This window comes from Meriones unguiculatus, chromosome 18 (assembly GCF_030254825.1).
Source record: "Meriones unguiculatus strain TT.TT164.6M chromosome 18, Bangor_MerUng_6.1, whole genome shotgun sequence".
NCBI lineage: Eukaryota > Metazoa > Chordata > Mammalia > Rodentia > Muridae > Meriones > Meriones unguiculatus.
The window spans coordinates 77,058,876-77,083,728 of NC_083365.1; the positions used below are offsets into that span (position 1 = coordinate 77,058,876).

Below are 24,853 nucleotides of genomic sequence, written 5' to 3' on the forward strand. Positions count from 1 at the left end.
AGGCACATCAGCCTTGATATTAACTGCCACCAAGGATTCTGAATAAGGCTATAAACTGCCTGGATATATAGTAACTACTTGGGTTTTGTCAGATCACCATAGGAATGAAGCAGGATGGGTGGGGCTAAGAAAGAAGGAAGCTGGAACATGCCCCAGCATCTCTCTCTGTATCTATTGAAAATACAGAGAAAACAGGCAATTTCTTGGGGAACTCTTGGGGAAAAGGTGGAGTCAACTCTCCAGGGCTGGCAAACATTTGGTTTTATCTTATGGCTGTTTATTCCCACCTCACCTCTCTCAAAGGCATTTTTTATGTCATTCACTTCTACTTGTGATCCAGACACTCGGAAAATTCCCTCATGTTGTAGGCCTAGGAACACACAAAATAAAGTGGTCAAAGTGAAAAAAGCAAGTCCACAATCATAGGCCAAGATTAGTAGAATACCCATCTCCATTGGTACCATGTCTTTTGTCTCTTCTTTTTTAGGACCAAGGAGAAAAACCGGAGGAAAGTAATGCTGGAAAAGTCTCTGGAAGGACTTATTAGGCATTAATGTAAGGAAAGCATCTGGCCAAAGACAAGGGAAGGGATGTTCTGATTCCAAGGGAGATTACCAGGCTGTTGCTCTCCTGCCTTTAGTTTTATGTTCCTACCTGTAGAGTGGGGATGTCACGTGTTGGTGCTTTCTTATTGACCATGGTCAAAAATGGAGGTGAGTACTGGCAGGCAAAATATGAGGCAGGTACCATTAGAGACGTTAGCAGAGAAAGACTGGTGTTATTACGATTTCTTTAGCATTTTAAAATTATCCCCACTGTTCTAGGAAAAATGCTTTCTGAACTGATGAAAAACAGAGGACATAAAAACAAAAATGACCAATCAACAGCCAACACTGTCAGTCTTTGTCCTAGGCACTATTCCCTGATGCTGCCCTTTTCTAAAGAAAACTTGTAAATACTGCATTATGAGATATTAAAAAAACCCTATCTTTTCATGATTTTGCTGGAGTACAGAGAGTCATGAAAAATAATGCTTATATAAAGACTGCTACTAATGCTTTCATATAAAGTCTTTGTCCTCATTTAACTGTACAAGATCAGGGTTAGCAGTTATCCCATCTTCTAGATGAGGTGACTGGTGAATTATGACAAGAAGAACCAGGACCAGAGAGCAAAAGCAGTTTTGTGGGTGTAATCACAGACTTAATTTTCTGTGTCAGACATGGGGCCTATTGGTTTGCAAGTGCAGAGGATGGGAGGGAGCCATCTTGGCCTGTTTGTACTTAGAGTATTTACAGAGAGCACCACACATGCAACTGTAAACCAGTAAGAGAAATCAGGAAACACATCACTACTGATTGGCCCAATGAGCAGGCTTAATTGATATCTCTAGTTTTATCAGGTCTTTTCAGCCTTTTTCCAAGCCTAGGTCTCCTTTGTCAATACTTCTTTTGTGATCCTCCAAAAACGTTAATATAAATCTCAGATTGATTCTAGGAACAACAAACAAAATAGAATAATGCTGTTTCAGAATTCCTCTTGAAGTGAGGGGCAATACATTTGATTAGTTAGATTTCTGGAGGAATATACCACACATGCCAAAACTGAAACTGGAATCTGACTGAAAGTAAGTGAAGGAATGTGACTTCCTGGCTTGTAGTAAGAGGTAAGTTGTTTGTTCCTTTAAGGTAAGCTCTAAAATATCCCTTACAGAATAACAAGCAACATTAAAATGCCATCAATGCCAGTGCGGTGGTACTATGTTAGTTACCAAATGGGGTATGAGAGCCAGAAATTGTTGTTTAAATACAGAATATATCATAAATAGCAAGGCTCTGACAGAAACAGAAACATACCCAAGAACTTATCAGAAACACAGGGTATAAAGAAATGTCATCTCAAACCAGGCTACTTGGTATGTTTTAGCTGGGGTAGTACTACACAACTTCTTGAGAGAGTCACCTCAGTGCTTCTGGGTAGGTTTGATGGCTAAAGAAATGTAGCCTTGGCCTGTGGGACCGAGGGAAAAACAAATAATAGATGAGATCGTTGGAAATCAGACAACTGGCCTAAAATACTGAGCTCTATTTCAGTCTGGTTTCCAGTTCTCCTAGAGAATGGGATTCTCTAGATTAGGACCACTTATTGTTGTTATTATTATTATTGTCATCATCATCATTATTACTATTATTGTGTGTATGAAGTTATATGTGCTGTGGCACATGTATGGAGGTCCGTGTCCTGAATATTGAACTCACACCATCAGGCTTGCAAGGCAAGCACTTTTGCCCACTGAGCCATCTCGCTGTCCCACCAGACAGACTCTTTAGAACACCTAATGTGATAATTTTGAAGGAGAAACAATAAGTTTTCTATAAAGAAGAAACCAGTTGGCATTTTGCTATAATGCATAACCAAAACAACATATCCACGGCCTTCAGTCTTTGTTTTTCTTAGCACACACTAACAAGAAAGCCTAAAACTCCTTGGATTTGGGCAAACTATCTGGAAATGACATAAAACCTGCTAGACTGGTGTTAATAAGAGTTGCTCTCCTAAATAATTCATGAGCTGACTGTTACAACAACCACCTCACATTCCTTTCTTGAAAATAGTAGATTAAAAAAATAATCCCTTCATGGTTATTTTAGTGGTTCCTCAGATTCTTCCTCTTGTAAGTCCTCATGAATCTCCCTGACCCAGTACTATGAGGGTGTTACTTTCCTTATCTATATAATGGGCATTATAATATTTATCTTTCAGAGGATAGTTAGGATGTAAAAACCCCTAGCACTTGCTGTGCCATAGACTCCTTTGAGGCTACAAAGGTTATGAATCTACTAAATATACATATTCAAAAAAGAACTAAACATAACTTTTTAGGGATTCCATGAATTCCTTTAATCTTTTCCTTGTGCAAACAGCAATTCAGCTACATAAATACTTCTTGACTACTACTCTGTGCTTAAAAAAAAAAACAAAAAACAACAATGGCCAGGAGTGATGGCTCAGACCTACAATTTTAGTACTCCGGAGGCTGGAGGCTCACTGCAAATTTGCAGCCAGTATGGTTCTTCTAGTCAGTTCCAGACCAATTATGGCTACATAGTAAGACTTGACTTATCATACATCCATCTTCTACACCCCCAAATCAACAATGCATTTATTTGTTTAGTCCTAGAATACACACAATTTCATAACTGTTAATACTTCTGTAATTAAAAAAAGAATTCTTATATATAATATTTACTTATATCTCCTTTTGTCTTTTGAGTGTGTGTAGCATTGCATGTACATGTTAGTGAGGGTATATATGTGTATGCATGCATGCATGTGTACAGGCCAGAGATCAACATCAGGTATCATCCTCTATTGTTCTCTAACTTTGCTACTTTAGAAATAAGGTCCCTAACCCTGAATTTTAAGCTCTTTGCTTTTACTGGGTTGGCTGGCAATGAAGCTCAGTGATCTACCTGTCTTTGCTACCCACATGCAGTTAGGACTGCATTATAGGCACATACTACCATTCCCAGCTTTTTATGTGGGTTTTGGGGATCTAACCTAAGTCATTAAACTTGTACAGTTGGTACTTAACCAGCCAAACTGTAAGATTCAAGTCTTAAAATCAAGTATTGTTTTCTAAAGTTATTAGTGATTCATTCTCATCTGTGATCCAACTAGGCTTACTTGTTACTGTTCACATTTCATTTGGGGTTTTATTCACATCTTACTATTTATTCATTTATCTTGTGCATGGGAACGGCTAACATCATTCTAAAGTCAAAACCAGTCAATATATTTACTCTTCATTCCCATTGTTCCATCACTTGCATCCATGGTGTACCCGTAATGACCGACTAGTAAAATACTAGCATCTAGAGTCATTGTCCCTGTATTTTTCTGTAGAAATAAGAAGACACATATATAGTCAATGTGTTTATAAATCTTCATTTTTATGTGAAAACACAATACACACTGTTTTGTATTTTGTTTTTTTGACTTAACAATATATCCTTGAAATCTCTCTACTTTAGTCCATGAAACTCTTGTTTACTACCTTCTTCTTTACTACTAGTGATATACTACTCCATTGTATGATGTACCGTGGGTTTTTATGCAATTGTAAATAATGCTGCAGCAAATAATCTTGTGAAGATTTTTTTTTAATGTTTGAGGCATACCTTTACAGTAATTCCTAGAAATACTGCCAAACTGAATAAGTGCATATATTATTTTTCTAGATATTGCCAAATTTGTTTTCAAGAGAGTTACCCTAGTCTACACCCTCACACAAATGTGCTACATTTTTGTTTCTTTATGAACTGTACCTGTGCAGGTGTAGAGATAGGTATGTTCAAGCCACAATGCTGGAAATTTTCATGTCTCAGCTAACACTATAGCTGATGTGCTACCCAGCCTAGGGTATTATGATTACTGCTAAGCTTTCTATTTCCTCCTTCTGGTTTTAATCTCCAGGCAGTACCCAGAGAACCTTCAAACATATGATTCCTGTTTATAATTCTCTAACAACCCCCCCCCCACTCAGAATAAAATCCAAATACCTACAGTAGCCAACAGAGCCATAAGAGCACTGGCCTGTGGCTTCATTTCCTATCAGCCTCCCCTTCACTCTTTCTGCTTCTGACTCTGACTTCTGACTCTTTTCCTTATACATGGCAACAGTTTCTGCACTTTGTGTTCTCTCTCCACAAAATACTCTACTTTAGATGGACACATCACTTACCCTCTTCCTCATAACTCCACCCAAATGTGGGCTTTTTTGTGATCTGAACAGTGCATTGCTTTCCTTTTCTTTATAATATACACGAGCACTGAAAATATTGCAAGTCAGCTTGTTTACTGGCTGATTAAGTTTGTTCTTCAATGGAACAAAAGGTTCAGGAAGAACCTTTTTATTGGTCTATAAAACAATCAATATAGGCTTTGTGTTAAATGAACAAGTGAATGCATGGATGAATCCACAACTTCTTCACATTGTTTTTTGGAACCAATAATTATTCTACTGAGCTTCCTTAGCTCACGGATGGTCATTTTATGACCTTTTAAAGTATTGAAAAACCTTTTCTCATGCCAGTTTCTAGACATTTTAAAGGCCAGTACAGATATCTGTGATTTCTAAATATGCTCACCTTTGGAAAATAAAGTTGTTGGTCCACTGCTAAAGTCTGTCTAATGAGGCCATTAGCTGGTAAAGAATGGAGCTAAATCTCGTAGCTTTGCCAAGCAGAAGGGTCAGTACAATTTGACTGATGTGTAGAAGGAGCCAGTCCCTTAAGGACGCTCAGAGGATGGATATAACTTTATAACAGTTACTGAGCTCATGGGGACACTGTATCCAGTGAAACCAAAACAAAATCGGAATATTATATACACAATCAGTACAACATCAGAGACAGAACTTTTTCAAACCATTCTTGTATAGCCAATGGAACAACATAGTTAGGCTATGCCATGGAAGATATCTACATATACCAAGGCTAAAACTACTGGTTTCATTATTACCATCACATGGTCTATCTGCACTTCTTTGCAAAGCAACTGGGATTTAGAATTCTGAAGCTGGAAAAGAGCAGGATAAGCAGCTAGGTCAAAACATACCTACATGCCTATTCCCATCATGTAGGTATGGCCTTTCTGAAGGAGCAAACAGTACATGAATAAGACTATTCCTTTTCTAAGAATGTTGGGATAGGAAGGCAATCTGTGTTCCTCTCTCTGGTGTTATGCACATATATGTGCACATGAGCTTGTGTGTAGTTATAGAGGCCAGAGTACAGTGTTGGTTGGTCTCTATTATAATACTCTCTACCTTTGAGACACTCCTTTGAGGTGGTATCTCTTCCCTGAACCTGGGTCTTACAGGATTTTTTTAGGGTTGGGGCAGCAGCCAGCAAACCCTAGAGTCTTTGCCCTACACAGCACTGGAGTTACAGATGTGCATGCTCTCCTTGTTATTTAAGTTTTATAATCTGAACTAAGGTCCTTATGGTTGTGCAGCAAGTGCTCTTAACCACTGAACCATCTCTCTAGCTCCAACTACCTCTACTCTTGTTCTATATAAGATTTTTTGAAGTTCTAACTTTTGTACAAATATGAGCAATGCTGTATTCCTGCTTACCATGTCTGCTAATAAACCGGATGCAGCTTTCTACCACCAGAGGAATTGCCTGGCTGGAATCCTGAAAAACAACAACAAAAAAAAAAACAAATATAGAAATCAAAACCAAAGGTAGAAGAAGTGAGTCTGGTCTCAAAAAGGAGATAAAACTGCTGCCTGATCACCCCCAGACTGACTCTTCATTGATGCCGATGGGGTAGAGGAGGAGGAATGCTATGATCTGAAGGGACCAGAGTAGCTGAAGCTGTTTATTGGTGGTCTGAGCTTTGAAAATACAAATGACAGTTTAAGAGAACATTCTGAGAAATGAGGAACACTTACAAACTCTATGGTAATAAAAGATGCCCCAAACAAAAAGTTTCTGGGGCTTTACTTTTTGTCAACTTACTCTTACGTTGAAGAAGTAGATGCAGCAATATGTGCTTGACCACACAAGGTTGACAGAGTGTGGTAGAACCAGAAAGAGTTGTTTCTAGAAAAGATTCTGTCAAGCCTGGTGCCCAATAACAGTGAAGAAAATATCTGTTGGTGGTATTAAAGAAGATATAGAAGAATATAAATCGGGAGACTACTTTGAAAAGTATGGCAAGATTGAAACCTCAGAAGTTATAGAGGATAAACAAGAGTGGAAAAAAGAGGATTTGCTTTTGTAACTTGATGGTCATGGTACAGTTGATAAAACTGTTCAGAAATACCACACAACTAATGGTCATAAATGTGAAGTAAATTAGGCCTTTTTTTAAACAAGAGATGCAGTCTGCTGGATCACAGAGAGGTTATGGAGGTGAATCTGGTAACTTTATGGGTCAAGGAGGAAACTTTAGAGGTAGGAGAGCTAATTTTGGTCATGGTAAAGTTTTTGGTGGAAGAGGAGGCTATGGTGGTGGTCCTGGTATAGTAATAGAGGAGGCTATAGTGGTGATTCTGGTTACAGGAGAAGAGGAGGCTACGGTGGTAGTCCTGGTTATGGTAACAGAGGAAGCTATGATGGTGGTCTTGGTTATAGTAGTAGGTGGATGTGGTGGTAATCAATATAATGAATTTGGAGATGATGGTGGCAACTATGGTGGTAGTTCTGGTTATAGTAAGTAGTAAGGCACAATGTTGGTAATAAACCAGGATATGTAAACCAAGGTGATAGAAGTGCTGGTGGAGAAGGAGGGTGTGTTTTACAATGAAGGATGGAATTTTGTGGGAGGAACTATAATGATTTTGAAAATTATAGCAGATAACAGTGATCAAATTATGGAGCCATGAAGGGGAACAGTGTTTGTGGAGAAAGTGCGGCAGTCCCTATGGTGGTGGCTATGGATATGGTGGTAGAAATGGAAGCAGAAGGTTTTAAAAATGGTTTAGTTGGCACAATAAAAGCGCGCGCGCGCGCGCAAGAGAGAGAGAGAGAGAAAGAGAGAGAGAGAGAGAGAAGGGGACAGAAAGCACAGAGTAAATCACACCTAAGGAAAACACTTGAATTTCAAGCATTAGAGGAAGCAAAGCCAGGAAAGAAGTGATAGAAGTCATGGATAGGAGAAAGAAAATGAAAGGCTTAAGTGGAGCAAGGATGCCTGTAAGTAACAGATGAGGAGTCTCCTCCTTTTTAGGAAATATCTGCACTGGTTTGAATTTAGTCTCTACATGAAAACAAATTTCCAGATTATCTCTCTTATTTAACTGATTTTACAAGAAACAAACAGTGATTTCCTGGTCATTTATACAAACAAGGTCTTTGTATTCTGACCATGTAAGAAAAAAATTCTTGCCAGAGAGAAACTAGAAGCACAGCCAAATAAAGGGCCTTATCAGATGGGGCATGTGGTAAATCCTGGACTCTGAGGCAAATCTGGCATCAGGGGAACACACCTTGCCTGCAACTGTTTTAGTGCAGCAGTATTCAATGTAAACCCAATGGGTACCACTCCCCACTGATGGTGACCCTAGCCAGAGACAGTTACTACCTGCAGCTTAAGCAGAAGCTGCAAAGCTCCCATATACATGCTCTAGGTCTGAGGAGGAGGTCTAGAGTTAAATAAGAAATGAAAAGAAAAAAAATTCAAGTTTAAGCCTATTCTTGGTAATAAAGAAAAAGTGGTTGCTTAGTCTGTAAGATATATGCCCATTAATTTTAAATGCAATAAATTATCTGAGAGGCATTCCACTCCTCTCAAGTTTTAAGAGAAATTCTGGGAGAAAGGAGAAGAAAGAAGTATAAAAATAAGGTGACAGGGAGTTACAGTAAAATTTTTATCATTAAAAAAAATGTATAGCCAGGCCTGATGGCACATGTCCATAGTCCCAGAATTTGTGAGGCAGAGGTAGCAGCATCACAAGGTTAAAGCCAGACAGGGCTGTATAGTGAGTAAAATGCTGTACAAGAAAGAAAGAAAAAGGAAAGAAAGGGATAAATAGAGAAGGACATATAGAGAGAAAGAGATAGAGAAAGAAAGAACAAAAGAAAGAAGAAAAGATTGATTTTTTTTTCATTAAAATGACAACCATAGTCAAGAGGAAGAGAGAGGCTAGCGAGATAGCTGAGCTGTTAAATACTTGCTGCTCTAGCAGAAGACCCAGGTCTGGATCCTAGCACCCACACAGTGACTCATAACCATCGGTGACTCCAGTTCCAGGGGATCTGACACGCTTATGACTTCCACACAGGTACCAGGCATGCATAAGATGTATACACATACATGCACACAAACCACTCATACACATGAAATAAATAACTCTTCAAAGTATGGAGGAATGGAGGAGACAACAAAGCCTGGGCCAAGTAAGTTCTATAGCTGGACTGCCCACCAAGCTGGCATAGTCAGATCCATGAAGAGAGTGCTGGGGCTAGGAACAGTATAGAAACCCTGTACCTTCTGCACCTGATTACTGTCCTGAGTCTAGGGCCTCTGTATAGTACCACAATTGACACTTTAAAAAAGTGTCAATTTTTATTTACATTTTTATTTATATGTGTGTTTATGTCACATATATGCAGATACCCAACAGGTCAGAAGATGCTGTTGGAGCTCCTGGAGCTAGAGTTACAGGCAGCTGTAAGTGGTGTGACATGGGTGCTGGAACTAAATTTATGTCCTTTGGAAAGCCACAAGTGCTCCTAACTGTGGAGCCATCTTTCCAGCCCTGCAAATGACTTTTTAAAGGACTGGACCAGCTTTTTCCTGGGTGGACAGAATGATATTTCTGAGCCCTGCCTCCCACCCTGTTTTTGCTAACTTTCCCTCCTGCAGAACTGGTGTGAGGAGCAAAGGGAACATGCAGTCGATTCAGTACTCACCATAGACTCTAACTAGTGAATGGAATTTTGCTACTGCAAAAATACACTTCATTTAATTTATTTTTCTTTTAAAGTTAGTAGGAGCTGTATTGAGATTTCTCCTGATGTGGGTTACTCAAGGCCACTGCTAAGATCCCTCCTAACATGAGTGAGAACTGGTTGCTCAGCAGTGGATTTTAATACAATGGTGAGAGTTGTGTGCAGAGCTGTCAAGCTGAGCACTTCTTTTATATTGTTCCCCAAACAATTTCAGAGCTACATTATTAGGGTATTTCAGGAATACATCTAAGATGACAATGTTAGCAGAAGCAAGCAAAACCTACAAATTTAAGCAAGACTTTTTATATTGACAATCAGCTACCTTGAGCTGCTGGTGTATTAGGATAGATGTAAGGAAGTGTGGGGCCACCTTATGTTCTCCTAGAGAAGGATATCATGAGCTGTTATGGAACAATTTGTCTAAATTTAAACCAAACCTAACATGCCAGAAAGTTAAATAACTAACGGGAAGAATGACTCACAAAACCTATGATAATTCCAGGATACTTGGAATCAGTGGTTGCCACAATCTTAACCATACCATAACTAAAGATACAACCAAGCACAAGAATGAGGTCAGAGGTATGCCATGAAATTCAGTAATGGCTATGGGAGGTACTTAATTTAAATGAGCCAGGCTGTACAGTTTGGCTCTGTTGGGCTCTTACCTGTTTCCTCACAGTAGAGCTTCGCCTGTGGTTGCCCCACCCAATCAGAAAGGATCAGCCCAGCAACAGGAAGGAAAAAAGAGAAAATTGGGACAGAATGAGACAATCACTCTTAAATTCAGAACTAAAGCTTTAAATCACGTAAAACAACTATAACAGCAGGTAATGAAACATATCACATTGAGTTCAGTCCCAGAAACAGCTAAGAGACTTGCAAAGTTATTTTCCAATAAAAGCTTAATAAACTGTATTCTGTCATAAAGGCACAGAGGTCCCTGGTTTTAATGCCTACCACTTTTCAAAACTTAATAGGACCCAAATGGTTTAATCTGTAGTAAAGCAGAGTTATGTTAGAAAATTTTAAGATCTTTCTATGAAAGGAAACAATAATAGACACCAAAGAGTGTATATTTTCTCTTGAGACTCTCAGGGAAAAGAAAAAAAACCCAATAATTAATTTTTTTTTTTATTTAGATGGCAGGACATCAAAGGAACCTCAGGGCCCCTCTGTCAGTGTTATTCAAGCTATGTCAGCTGTTGAAGCTTTTTCTCAAAGGTTTTAGATACAGAAGCACACTACTCAACAAGGAGAGCAGCACTGCCCTGCTTTGGGAATACACCATTCTGATGCTGGACCTTACTGACTCTGCTGCCAGCCTGCCTTAAGGCACCTTGCTGAAATCTTAGTGCTTCTCAGAGCTAACATAATGGCCTTTCCTTCAACCAGAGGAGACTGATATTCTGAAAGGGAAGATAAATAGTCCAAGGTCATAGGTGGATGAAGGGATAACCAACTCTTTTTAGTTTTTCCAGAGATGTGGTACCTCTGATGAAGCTAAGACTATACCACCAGGAGATAGATTCTACAGAATTTCATCTTCTTAGTTCCCTCCAGTCCTCGAGAATGGTATATTAGACCTTGGCTGCAATCCACTAAGACAAAATGATGAAAATCAAATTAAGTTATCACTAAATAATGACTAAATGGCCTCATGACTGTATGAGTTACCAGGTTAATATAATGCAGTCTGGTTCATTAAATCATGTTCTCCTTTTAAATCAGCACATTTTTAGGCATCTCAAGGTGCTGGCTGAATGAATGCCTTGCTCTCTGCCAGCTCATCACACCATCATGACTGTGAAGGAAAATATTTGGCTGAGGTGGAGAGGGAGGGAAGGTGGAGAAAGACTCAGAGGATTGCATACTTATATATCAGCAGAGATTTCTCCCGGTGCTATTTGGCAAGCCAATGCAATGTAATATTTCATTACCCACCAATAGTCATTAATTAGGGCCACATACACACACATACAAAAAAATTTCTCAGATCAAATGCTATCATCTAATCTTTTTTGCATCAGAGACTTCCCCTAAGGCCACATATTAAAGTCCTCTAGCTAAGAGGTTACCAAGATCCAGAGTCCAACATTTATTTTCTTTGCAATATAGTGGCTTTGGGGAGTTTTTGGGAAGATTTTTATCAAGTGATAACTCCCATGATATAATTTTGTTCAGACTTCCCTAAATAGCAGTAACCCCAGAGCCACTTGAAAGGAGAGGGAGTTGGTAAGGCAAAAAGAAGGAAGCAATTCCTATCTCAGGCCACTCCTTTGCAAAGTCATCAAACATCTTTTACAATACAACTCTATGGCACTTTCCCAGGTTGCTATTTTCCCTGGGCCTCTCCTTATCCCTTCCCAGGGCCACTTACCTGGCAAGACTACAATCTGTCCGCTGACCTGTGGAAAGAAAAGGGCAAAATACATTTGTTGAAGCAGAAGGAATGGGGAGAGCTGTACACCCTAGGAATTACTGTGCACTTCATATCTTCTTAGGGAACCAGAAGCAGAAAAGAAAAGGATTGCCCCCAACCTCCTTTTGGGCAGGAACTTTGCTGCTCTAGGTTCTCTGAACCTTATCAATTCTGCTTCTCAAATGAGAAAACAGGTACGGATGTATGGTAAGAACAAGTCAAATCTTACTCTAGAGAAAAAAAATTATAAGCCTTCTCATACATGAAATTCATCTTCTTATGTACATGCTTAGTGTGTGTGTAATGGAGGGGAAAGGTAGATTTTTGGGGACACTCCTTTGTCCTAGTTTGTCACTATATGAGCAAGTACCCACATGGCGAGCAAATGATGGCTTTCAGTCTAATGACAGGTGGTAAGGTTTTCATGGGCCATAGATAGCTTTGAAAAATGAAATGGAAAACCTTAAAGTTGTTAAGAAATTTTAAAAATAAAAATATGTATATATGAATGCATAAACCATGATGTAATATATTGCCTTTTTTGGGCAATAGGTAATGAAGCTTGATCTGTCTTAGCTAAATCAGTGGCAAACTCTGGCAGGCATTGAGCCTGGAAAGACAAGATCAACTCCCATACTCCTTATTTAAGACCCAGGAAAGGCAACTCTAAGGGTTGGGAGAGGGCAGGGTTTTTTTTTTTTTTTTCATTTAGTGTTGCTAATTGTTAAGATAGTTGTCAGCAATACCATCCCCCAATCTTTAACAGCCCTGTTACCAAAGGCTTGGCATTCATTTGCAAAAAATACTATTCTGAGCCATTATTTTCAACATCTGTCCCATTTCCATTTTGGAATATTCATACACATCAATTATCCCTTTGTGGCAAAAATAAGAGGCTCTTGCATTATGTGACAAATACTTACAGAAGGCAGGACATGATGATTTGCACACAGGATGATTTATAGCTATTATTTTTCTCTATCTCTGAAACTTGTCATCTTCAAATTATGGCAATTTGCAGCCCCAATGGCCAACATCTATCCCTCTAGAGTAATGTTATTTGGTACATATACATATAAATACACACATACACACACAGACATGCTTGGCTCTCGTGCTCCACATGTCTGTGTGGGAAAAGATCAAGTTACTAAAAGGCTCTTGCTTTTTTTTTTTTCACATTAGCGCAAACATCTTTAAAAAAAAAAATCACAATATCAAAGATGCTAGAGAGAGAAATTATCTGGGGGAATTGTCCAGGGCAGCACAAGGACAAGGCAAGAAGTGTTGGTAGGTGAGTCTGGTTTGAAAAATAGATTCCAATTCTTGAGCTAAAAAGCCAATGAGCCTTGTAAATTTTGCTTTACTTCACAGTTTGTCTGATGAGTGCTCAAGAATTTATTTTAAAATGTTAGACTTCTGTATGAGTGCAGGCATATCTGTCACAGATGAGACTGTATGTTCCCTGTGGCTTCATCTTTAAGAGAAGAGATTAGTGGGATAGACAGGAGGAGTAGAACATTCAGGGGCATCCCCAACCTGGGAATGTCATTAATCATAGGATGCTGAGAGCTAGGTAGGAGACCTGGGCAGGGTTCCAAGCAACCTCAGGGAAGCTTCTTTTTCAACCTTCGCCTTCTGGTTGACAGTTGACTGGGGAGAGAAAGTCCAGAAAGTCTGTCTAGTTCTCTGCCTCAGTACTTTCTAGTGTTTGCTTAAGATTATTGCCAGAGATGAGACAGTACATGCAGCACTTTGGTCTTAGTACAGCCACACTAGAGAGATGGCAGCCATTTAGGTAAAAGGAAATGAATGTTTAACTTTGAAAGCTAAAGAAGCAACAACTCTATCCATCTCCTTCCATTTGAGGACCTTCTCTTTCCCCAGGACTGGGAGTTTTAACAAGTGTCTGGAAAGGTGATAACCCATGGCCCTTTACTGCAAATGCAGCAGGAAGGTGAACAGTTTGGGTGGAAAGCAGGTACATTCCACTCCACTTAAAGAAACAGATGATGAAGATTAGCATTTCGTTACACATTGCTGTTTTCCCACTATGCAAGCAGCCATTTAGGGGAGTGCTTTCACACTGAACAGGCTAGGAAAAGAAACACATTCATGTAACCAGTTGGGGCTAGTTGGTTGAGGACAAGAGGCATGTGCTAAGGAAGAAAGTGCTGCCTCTCTGCTCTACCAACCTCTAGCAGAGCATGTGCACACTCACTTTCTCCCAGGGTTTTCTGCAGGAGGTCATGTTTGGCTTGTAACTTGGTGATAAGGTTCCTTCCCTCTAAGTACTCCTTCATTTTCTGTAAGGGAAGAGGAGAAAGAGGAGAACTTAGATTCTTGAAGAAAACACAAGACACAAATGTTCAACTGTTCTATTACCTCTGAAAGGGCATTTGATTTCTGACTTTCTGACTCAATTTCTGGCCCAGGAAAATCAGGATTTTCCTATGAATTTAATCTTAGCCTGGATAAAAAAAAAATGGCTTTCTAAGTAGAGTCCCTCCTCTGCCTCCTTCGCCCCCAGTGAAGAACGAGAACAGCAGAAAGAATGACAGCCTGCCTGAGTCTCAGTGTTGTTGTTGGGAAAACATGCACTGCTCTCTGCCACTTAGGCTGATATCCTGCTCCTCCCAGGGTGCATTTCATTGCTCTAGCAGTAGTGTCAATGGTAGGCCTAGCCCATAGAGTGGCCTTGTGTAAGCCAGACCTTAGTAAGTCTCATCCTCTACTCTAATATAGGCTTCTTGAGAATTGGGAGTTTCTGAGTGCTTGGCTGGAGTGACTGCCACCTACTGTATGCATATACAGATTCCAAGTGAGATGTGATGTGCCACCACACCTGCAATAGCAGGAGAAATATGACTGCTATGTTGCAATTTCAGTTTTGACATCTCATCAACTCTTGTCTGGCTTATGAGAGACTATGTTTGACTGGATAATTCACCAAATCTTTAAAACAACTGTATAAATCACTATTATCATTACTCCCACTTTATTTGAGTAATGAGAAGAAGATGGTGGGATTTAAAGAGATTAATAAAATTACTCAAAGGGAGTGATGAAGTTACGATCTGTTGTGTAGTGAGTATCTCTCCCCAAACTCCACTGAAACATTCTAATCCTAGGGAAGCTTCATGAGAGAGAAGTAAAAAACTCAAAATAGGCCCAGGCAGTTTCTGAAACCACCCAGATTCACTAGGCCCTCCTTTTTCAAGAGTAAACAATATAGACTACTGAGTTACTTCAGATAAAGCAGAGGATAGGCAATCAGCTTGAAAAGAAGCAGAAACCAGCTGACCTGCCCGGAAGAGGTTCAGACTAAGCTATCTAGAAAGGACACTCTTTAACTCATTGAGCTACCTGCAGGCTATGTAGTCTACCCCAGGTGCCCAATTTTTGAGAGCTTTTGTGATGAAGATATCTTTGAGTCATTTCTGCTCCTCTAAGTAATCGTTCACCCATTCTCCTGTAGGTAACCCCAATAAAACTCAATAGTTCACCAAGTTGGACTTTGGTGGTATCCGTATTATGGTCTGTCATGGGCTCTCTATCTGAGCTAAGTAGATTTACATTTATGTCTTGTCACACAAATAGTATTCAAACATGCAGTTTGACAGAATGCCGTGTGCTCTGAAGCATTATAATAAAATGTTCCACCTACTATACAGAGCCAAAGAGAAGCAGAACAGACTTTCACATTAGTCATTCTTTTTACATTAACAGAAACCCAAGAGGCTTTAGACTACTTTAGCACATAGTCTCTCATCTGATTCTCATGTAACTCTATACATAGATGAGGAAGCGAGATGACAAGACAATCCTAGGAGAGGGAGAGTGTCAATGCAAGCTAGTAAGTGGTAATACCAGGTGAGGATGTTTTCCACTCTCCTCTCATCTATTCTTGAGGATCTGAGTCTGCCTTGGCTCTCCTGCTGCATTGGTTCATATGATGGAGTTTAACTTAGAAGCAAATGGGAGGGTCTCCCAGAGTATGATCCATGATCGACTAGAAAGACTTGACTTTGCTCCAATGAACAATCATTTTAATAATAATACTTCAGTCTTTTACTGTGCCCTAAAAAAAATGTATGCCAAGCCTTTTATTTTTATAACTATTACCATTTCGTTAAAGATAAATAAAGAAAAAATGAAAAGTCCTGAGTTCCACTTACTCTTTTTTTGGGGGGGGGTAGAGTATGAAGTTTTAACTAAGAGCTTTCCCTCTTCATTCCCATTTAAAAAGAAGGAAAGCTTACTTATCTGGGAGATGGCCCCTGGGCCTTTTGCTTGCCCATATGGTCCTATGGGCAACTTGTAAATTCCCATGGCACCATTCTCATACAGTGTTATCATAGAAGGGTTTTCCCTCTGATGTCTTTTCTATCCAGAGACCATGTCATTGATTATCCTGACTACCCATGATGCTTAGTGCCACTCCTGGAAGATAGTAGAAATGTATTAAATATGAAGAATGAATAAATGAGCAATCTCATTCTCCTCTGTATAGGCTGCTCCTTGCAATTACAAACCCAGCCCCTAAGGGTATCCCTACTCTAAAGAAAACAAGCCAGAGACAAATCCTATGCTAAATCATTTCTGCTGTCTTATTTAAGGCCTGTTCCCTGATCCTTTATGCCTCTGCATGAGAACATCTGCATGAAAATAGGCTCTCTTGTCACCTTCCTCTTTCCATCTGTTCCAGCTGTCAGCTCACTTGCTGTCAGCCTTCCCTGGATGATATCCTAATCTCCATCCAATGCCTAATTGCGGGCTTGGAATCATACTTAGGATCCAGAGTGGAAAAGCCTCTAGGAAATATCCATTGCTAAAAGTACAACCCTGAAAAGCCTATCTTAGAAGGTTATTCCAGGAGTCTCAAGTGGTTGAAAATTCAAGAAGCTATAACTCCTAACACAGACCTGAATGCTTAGAATACAGACAAAATTCTGAAAGGGGATGAATAAAAATTCCTTTCTCACACTCATGTTTCTAGTCTCAATTCCCAACTCTTCTTCCAATCCCAAGTTCACATCTCACTAGGTGACTTCAACTGACACTTGGTGAACCATTATAACAAATAATAATCTGAAAAAGAAGTATGCTATTACCTTTCAGGTTTCATTAAATACAGAGGATCAAACTGTTTCAAGATATGTTCTGCATCTCTAATACTAGGGTAAAAAGAAACTTTGGGTTTTGTATCTAGGTGGGAAGGTAAAGGGCTCCCAGAGTCTGCAGACATGCTATTCATTACTTTCTTATCTCACCCAGAAGTCAGGACAGACATGCTGGGGATAAATAATCCTGCCTTTATCAGTGTAGCTGAGGTGGAAATGTTCAGTTGCTGCTGAACACACAGAGCTGAGACAGTTAAAGCCATGGGAAGAATTAAGTAGCTTTCTGGTGATTCAGCATAATATCAATATTATATAAATCAGACTGTGCGCATGCACACATACACACACATACATACTGTTATATATCAGATTATAGCTCTTAAGTCTAGTGGCTTGCTTGATGGACTGCCTTCTCTTCTACTGTCTTCTCCAAGTCTACTCCTAAGAATTCAGATAGTTTTACTTTGCTACTTTATCAGCCACAATTTTCATTCCCTTCCTCATTCTACCTACTATTTTAGAACTCCATACTTGGGACTGGAGAGATGGCTCAGCAGTTAAAAGCACTTACTACACTTGCAGAGGATCTGGGTGCAATTCTCAGCAAACACTTGGTGGCTCACAAACAATGATGTACAGTTTTGGAGTTCCAATGCCCTCTTCTGGCCTTTGGAAGCACTGCATGCAGACAAAAACTCATAAAACCAAAATAAATCTGAAAAAAAAGTTTTTTAAAAGAATCCCACACTCCAATTTTTGCCCCAGGTCCCGCTTCTGAGAAAAAGGTATCGGACGGGGCTGATGCTCTTTGGGTGGATGACACCTAAATGAACATCGGTACAAAGTCCCAATTTATTTCTAATATCAGAGATCAGACCTCTACTCTTGCCTGATGCGTCCAAAACAAAAAGGGGGAACTGTAGAGAGCTGCGTAATGCCATGCCTGAAAGATGGAGCTGGTTTCCGCCTTCCACCTTCCCGATGGTGAGTGCTCTCTGTCACAAACAACTCCACATTTGGCTAAGGCTGAGGATCTGGCTTGCTTCCATGTATGTGGACCTATCTGCATTGCCCACGTGGCATGCTGAGGTTGGCTACCCAGAGGCTATTTAAAGTGGGCTGGCTTTACCCAGGGTCAGATGATTGCTCAAGGTTCCTGAATAAATTGCACTGAAAAAAAAAAAAAAAAGAATCCCACACTCCAATTTTTGCATAAAAATATTTAGGGGAAACTCTAGCTTTCTAAGGCTTTGATAATTCTTGGCTAAGCAGAGAAAAGGCCTCCCCACAGCAGAGAACTGATTAAATAAAGATGATGTACCTATACAATGGAGTTCTGTCCAGCCACTGAAAGAAGATTTGTGTGAGATATGAGACAAATATTTTTGGACTAACACAAATAATATCCAAAACAAGTGATAACAGTAAACTAGAGGACAGTGAAAGTGGAATTCTTCTGTTTGTCATATTTTATTTCTTAAATGTCTCTTGCAGGGCTGAAGATGGAACTCAGTGTCACACATGCTAGGCAGGCACTCTTAACTACTGAGCTATATTCCCAGCCTCATTTGTTACAATTTCCAGTGTAATTTATTGTATTAAGAGGCACTTACTGATAGATCACAGGCTGCCTATGCATAGAAATCTCTGAAAGGATAGGATATGCTCATTTCAATCAATGGCAGAAGGGAAGAAAGTAGGTATCAGGGGTAACATAAGGCTCTACTTTCTCCCTAGTTTCCTTTTGGTATAGTTGAGTCTTTTAAAAAAGGTATAACAAGAAAAAGAAGTAGACACTGAGATATGATGTACTATAGGAGACAGGTGACAGACAAGGAGGTCAGAAAATTCCCTTAATGTACTAATGGAAGAGAGGTGCTGAACCTTTCACTTTAGCTCCTCAGCAGGAAAAGCCTGTGCATAGCAGGTGACCTGAGTTCTAAAGGGTTCAGCTGTTGATGAAGGCCTTGTTCAACCTACCCATCCCACTGTGCTTGTTTTTCCTTTTTTTTTTTCTTCTTCAAACCTTTCAAATGAGAAGGCTGGGTCAGATGATATTTAAAAGTTGCTTCAAGTTTAAAATTTTATAATTTTCCACCTACTATTGCAAGCAACTGACCTTGGCAAGACATGCTTCACATTTCCAATTGATGTCACATGGGCAGATTAATCTGATGACAGTAGCAAGCAGGCAGAAAACTATCCCAAAAGCCCAATATAGTCACTAGACAGACTAGCTATGAGTCAAACCACAATGAGGGATCTCATCACAACTTTCCAAGAGCTGGCAACTTCCAAGATGTACTGCCTTTTTTTTTTTTTTTTTAAACATGGTTTGGCAAGCATAGGCAGTCCCTGTTTTAATATGGGGACCTGAACTCTATTTCACTACCACCATCAAAAATGTCCTGCTATCAGGAAATAAATTATCTGACATATTTCATATCCGATCACAAAACAAAGAATTCCTGTAAATCTATTGCTGGATAAGCCAAAACTCATTTCTCTTAATCAAAGCAAAAGTGCACAAAAATTTGACAAGGAGTACCATGGCCACTAAAGTCAGGAATAGGTTGCAGAGCCCCAATATATTGAGATAACAGGGGAAACAGGTGGGTAAGTAAGTACTGGTGCCCACAAAGGCCAGGGGCATTGGATCCCTGAGAGCTGGAGTTATAGGCAGTTGTGAGCATCCAGCCATGGGTGTTGGGAATAAAACTCAGGTCCTATGCAAGAGCAGTATATGAGCTCTTGAAAGTGCTGAAGCATCTCATCAGCCTTCTTGTTTTGGAAGAAGAATATCAACTTCTGAATATGTATGTTATCAATTCATTCAAAGCAGAAAATAATTCTGACAAAGACTGTCTTAAGTACAGATTTTTATGCCCAAATTTTCTTTTCTTTTTTTTTGTTGTATGTGTATGTATATATGCTAGAGGCTTGTGTTAGTGGCAGTGTATTCCTCAGTTGCTCTCTACCTTATTTTTTCATGCAAGGACTCTCACTGAATCTGAAGCCCACCAGTTTACTAGACTGGCTGGCTCGCAAGACCCAGGAATCCCCCTGTTTCTTCTCCCTAGCTCTGAAATTACAGGTTTTCTAGTTTTTTGGTTTGTTTGTTTGTTTTGTTTTGTTTTCACATGGGTTACTGGGGCTCAAACTTAGGTCTTCATGCTTGTGTGGCTTGTAGTTTACTGACTAAGCCATCTCTCCAACCCCTAAATCCCCAAATTTCTTAATTGGAGAAATAGAGGGGGTAAAATGGTCAAAACATTGTATGCATAAATGGAATTCTCAAGTTATTAATAAAATATATTTTAAAAATGGAATCTTATGAAATACAATAAGATCAGGACATTGCAGCTCAAAAAGAGCTGCCAAAAAAATCCTATCATTAAGAGATAATATAGTTTGGTAATAGGAGCAGTGATAGCCCCCCTTAGAGTCAAAAGTTCTATTAACTAACATGTAATTTAGGTTTCTGTAGGCCATTAAACTTTTACATAGTCTGCTCTCCTTAACGAATTTTATTCTCCTTCCCAGTTCTTTTTGACCTACTCGTTTTAAAAATCAAGCACAAAACTCAGTTTGTGTAATGTTTTCCCCAGCTCCATTTATCTTTGTTGCTGCTCATGTACACCCACACATTTAAAAACCATACCGTTCTTGTTTAGAAACACATGAAGTCAAAACCAAAGTCTCCCTGTATATGCCTAAGGCCTCATTCTCCTCTTTCTCTTATACTCTAAGCATTCCCAATTCATAGCATAGAATCTGGCATAGAGTAAATACAGGATAGAATGGTCAGTAAATAACCTAACAACAACTGATGCATGGATTAATACTGATGACGGTAAAATGGGTAGCAGTTACTGAGTACCATGAACTAGGCGATTAACCCTTTCACTCTCTTTATAAATTTGCTTAGAAAATGTAATACAGACTGCAGACAGGGCTTAGTGCTGCAGCTCTTGCCTAGCACATATGAAAGTTCCACCAGGAAAAAAGCCAACCCCCAAACAATTAGAAAATATAATTAAAAGACTTAAATTCATAATGTAATATATATGTTTACATAAAAAGGTGTCTCTTTGTAAATATAATTTTAAATAAATGCTTATATGTATCTTTTTTCTTTTTGCTTCAAAGTTTTATATAATAACTATGTTTTAAAATGATTTCACAGTAAAATGTGTTACATTTTTCATTTTGTCAGTTGTAAGCTCTAAATAATTTTTAAAAATAAAATCACTCGTTTTTCTTTATATAACAAAAAATTTTCAGTAGTTTTAGAACAACACTCTTAAATCACACTCTTTCAAAAGTCTACTTTGAGATTAAAAAAAAAAACCAAAAGTATCAAAGATTTAAAGCTTAACTAATTGAAGCAGATTTACAAAAATACCAATCAATCATGTTAGAGCTCTTAAAGAAAAAAGGACAATGTTCAAAGAAAATTAAACAAATTGTCCCAGGTGGAAGAAAAATCTAATTTGCTCCATGCTGAGGGTGCTTCATGACTGGAACAAAAGTGAAGTCTTTTCATTTGGTCAGTATGCATTTTCAATGGCCATGTTTCATCTTACAACTGTAAAGCTAGTTTTTCTTTTCTTGGTCATCAGAAGATAGAGAAATAAATTTTAGTGCAGGCAATAAGACGGAATTGGCAAGTTCAAAATAACTTAATTATTAAAAATGGCATAAAAGACCAGCTAGCAGATTAAAAAAAAAACTATTAACATTTATACAAACACACACACACACACACACACACACACACACACCCCTCCCTCTCTAAAAAGAGACCTGAGAAAGATGAGTAAAATACACCGCTTTGGAATTCTCTAAAAATCCATTAACTTGCACATTTAAATGTCTTTAACTTTTACCAATAATTAGAAAACATAACTTCCTAATAATGAAAGTTACATGATAATGTATTTAAATAACTTAGGGGAGACTTTAGACTTTTTAAAACAAGACATATTGGCAAGGTTATCTGAATATAGTTCTCAAAAACCAAGAAATTACCAAATAGAAGACCCAGAAATAAACCTACACACTTATGATGGACACCTGATCTTTGACAAAGATGCCAAAACCATACAATGGAAAAAAGATAGCTTCTTCAACAAATGGTGCTGGTCTAACTGGATGTCTACATGTAGAAAAATACAAATAGATCCACACTTATCACCCCGCACAAAAAACTAAAGTCCAAGTGGATCAAAGACCTCAACATAAAACCAGACACATTAAATAGGTTAGAAGAAAAAGTGGGGAAGACCCTAGAACTCATTGGTACAGGATACAAGTTCCTGAACAGAACACCAACAGCACAGGCTCTAAGATCAACAATCAATAAATGGGACCTCATTAAACTGAAAAGCTTCTGTAAAGCAAAGGACACTGTTCTCAAAACAAAATGACTGCCTACAGATTGGGAAAGAATCTTCACCAACCCTCTATGTGACAGAGGGCTAATATCCAGTATATATAAAGCATTAAAGAAGTTGAAAAGCAACAAATCAAGTAATCCAATTAAAAATGGGGAACAGAGCTAAACAGAGAATTCTCTGTAGAGGAATATGGCAGAGAAACACTTAAAGAAATGCTCAACGTCATTAGCCATCAGGGAAATGCAAATCAAAACGACCTTGAGATTTCACCTTATACCCATAAGAATGGCCAAGATGAAAAACTCATGTGACAACATATGTTGGAGAGGTTGTGGGGAAAGGGGAACCCTCCTCCACTGCTGGTGGGAATGTAAACTTGTACAACCACTCTGGAAATCAATTTCTGGTGCTTTCTCAGACAACTAAGAATAGTGCTTCCTCAAGATCCAGCCATACCACTCCTAGGCATATATCCAAAAGAGGCTCAAGTACACAATAAGGACATTTGCTCAACCATGTTTGTAGCAGCTTTATTTATAATAGCCAGAAGCTGGAAACAACCCAGATGCCTCTCCACTGAAGAATGGATACAGAAATTGTGGTATATCTACACAATGGAATATTACTCAGCAATGAAAAACAAGGAAATCATGAAATTTGCAGGTAAATGGTGGGATCTGGAAAGGATCATCCTGAGTGAGCTATCCCAGAAGCAGAAAGACACACAAGGTATATACTCACTCATATAGACATATAATATAGGATAAACCTACTAAAATCTGTACACCTAAAGAAACTAATCAAGAGGGTGGACTCTGGCTAAAATGCTCAACCCCCATTGTGAAAGGCAAAGAGGATGGACACCAGAAGAAGAAGAAGAAGAAGAAAAAAACAGGAAACAAGTTAGGAGCCTCCCACAGAGGGCCTCTGAAAGGCTCTGCCCTGCAGACTATCAAAGCAGATGTTGAGACTTATGGCCAAACTTTGGGCAGAATGCAGGGAAATCTTATGAAAGAAGTGGGAAACAGTAAGATCTGGAGAGGACAGGAAGCACACAAGGAGAACCAAAAAATTTGAGCACAGGGGTCTTTCCTGTGACTCATACTCCAACCAAGTACCATGCATGGAGATAACCTAGAACCCCTGCACAGATGTAGCCCATGGCAGTTCAGTGTCCAAGTGGGTTCCAGAGTAATGGGAACAGGGACTACTTCTGACATGAGCTGACTGGCCTGCTCTTTGATCACCTCCCCCTGAGGGGGGGAGCAGCCTTACCGGGCCACAGAGGAAGACAATGCAGCCACTCCTTATGAGACCTAACAGACTAGGATCAGAAGGAAGAAAAAGAAACCCTCCCCTACTAGTGGACTTGGGGAGGGGAGTGTGTGGAGAAGGGGGATGAAGGAAGGGATTGGGAGGGGAGCAGGGAGGGAACTAGAGGGAGGATACAAACTAAATAAAGTATAATTAAAAATTAAAAAAAAAGAATTTTAAAATAAAAATCCCTAAAGACTAAAACAAAACAAAACAAAACAAAACCCCAAGAAACTAAGTCCCTTGTCATGATCTCCTGTGACTGAGAGGGCTGCTTTCAAATGAAAGCCTACTAGCTGATTAAAGTTTTCCCTAAAACATTAGGAGCATCCCTTTCTTTGAGATCTCCAGCTGACATATATAACTTCTTGATGTTTTTGTTTTAAGTGTAGAGATGGTTTCTAAGTATGCCAGATTCAAATCTAGTGTATTTAAAGCTTGCTTTTCAGACAGTTGACAAAAACTCTTGAATTCCAAAGCTCCCTTTGGTGTCACAGTATCTACTAATGCTCCTGTGAGGCCAATGAGTATCCTTACCGTGAAATAAAACTGCTCTGTCTCTTGCTGGTTAGCTCTCCTCTTAGCAATGCTGGGCTTGCTCATGAATGTTTCTGAGACTGTTGACTTGACAGACTCCATGGAATTGCTATACTGGAAGCAGTCAGACACATCAAAATCCTCCACTGTTACGATGTCCTGAATGGTCTGCAGGGTTGCCTCCATTGTCTTTTTCACCTATAACCATAATGGCCAAAAATAACCATGAGAGGCAGGCTATAAAGTAGCAAGTAAGAGTAGCAACTAGGAGGAACTGAGAGGGAGTATTGGTCTCAAGGGAGAGGTAGGGAAAGAAGGAGGATGGTAGCAGAGATTACTGTTCCACATCTCACTGAACAGAGAGTGATAAACATCACGAGAACCCTGCTTCAGCCTGGTGCTCCAGCAAATACCTAAACGCCCCTACCCCTTTTCTGCTATGAACTTGACTTGCCTCTTTTTATGTGTAAGGATGTTTTGTCTGCATGTGTGTATATCCCATGCAGTGCTTGGTGGCTGTGGAGGCCGAAGAGCTCCTAGATGAAGTCAGTGATGTCTGAGAGCTACCATGCAGGTATCAGAAGCCACATCTGG

At 39.3% G+C, this 24,853-nt stretch overlaps 1 protein-coding gene across 6 annotated transcripts in view; it reads right to left on the reverse strand.

Annotated features, from left to right (window-relative positions):
- Positions 1 to 24,853, reverse strand: part of Srgap2 (SLIT-ROBO Rho GTPase activating protein 2) — a 228,934-nt gene that overhangs the window by 25,420 nt on the left and 178,661 nt on the right. For all 6 annotated transcript variants that reach the window (XM_060372062.1, XM_060372063.1, XM_060372060.1 and 3 more), the window contains exons 10-15: positions 24,260 to 24,457; positions 14,108 to 14,192; positions 11,845 to 11,872; positions 10,133 to 10,157; positions 6,140 to 6,200; positions 293 to 370 (exon numbers count right to left, since the gene is read on the reverse strand). In XM_060372062.1, the coding sequence (XP_060228045.1) occupies positions 293 to 370; positions 6,140 to 6,200; positions 10,133 to 10,157; positions 11,845 to 11,872; positions 14,108 to 14,192; positions 24,260 to 24,457 (475 nt within the window). The remainder of the gene's footprint in view (positions 1 to 292; positions 371 to 6,139; positions 6,201 to 10,132; positions 10,158 to 11,844; positions 11,873 to 14,107; positions 14,193 to 24,259; positions 24,458 to 24,853) is intronic.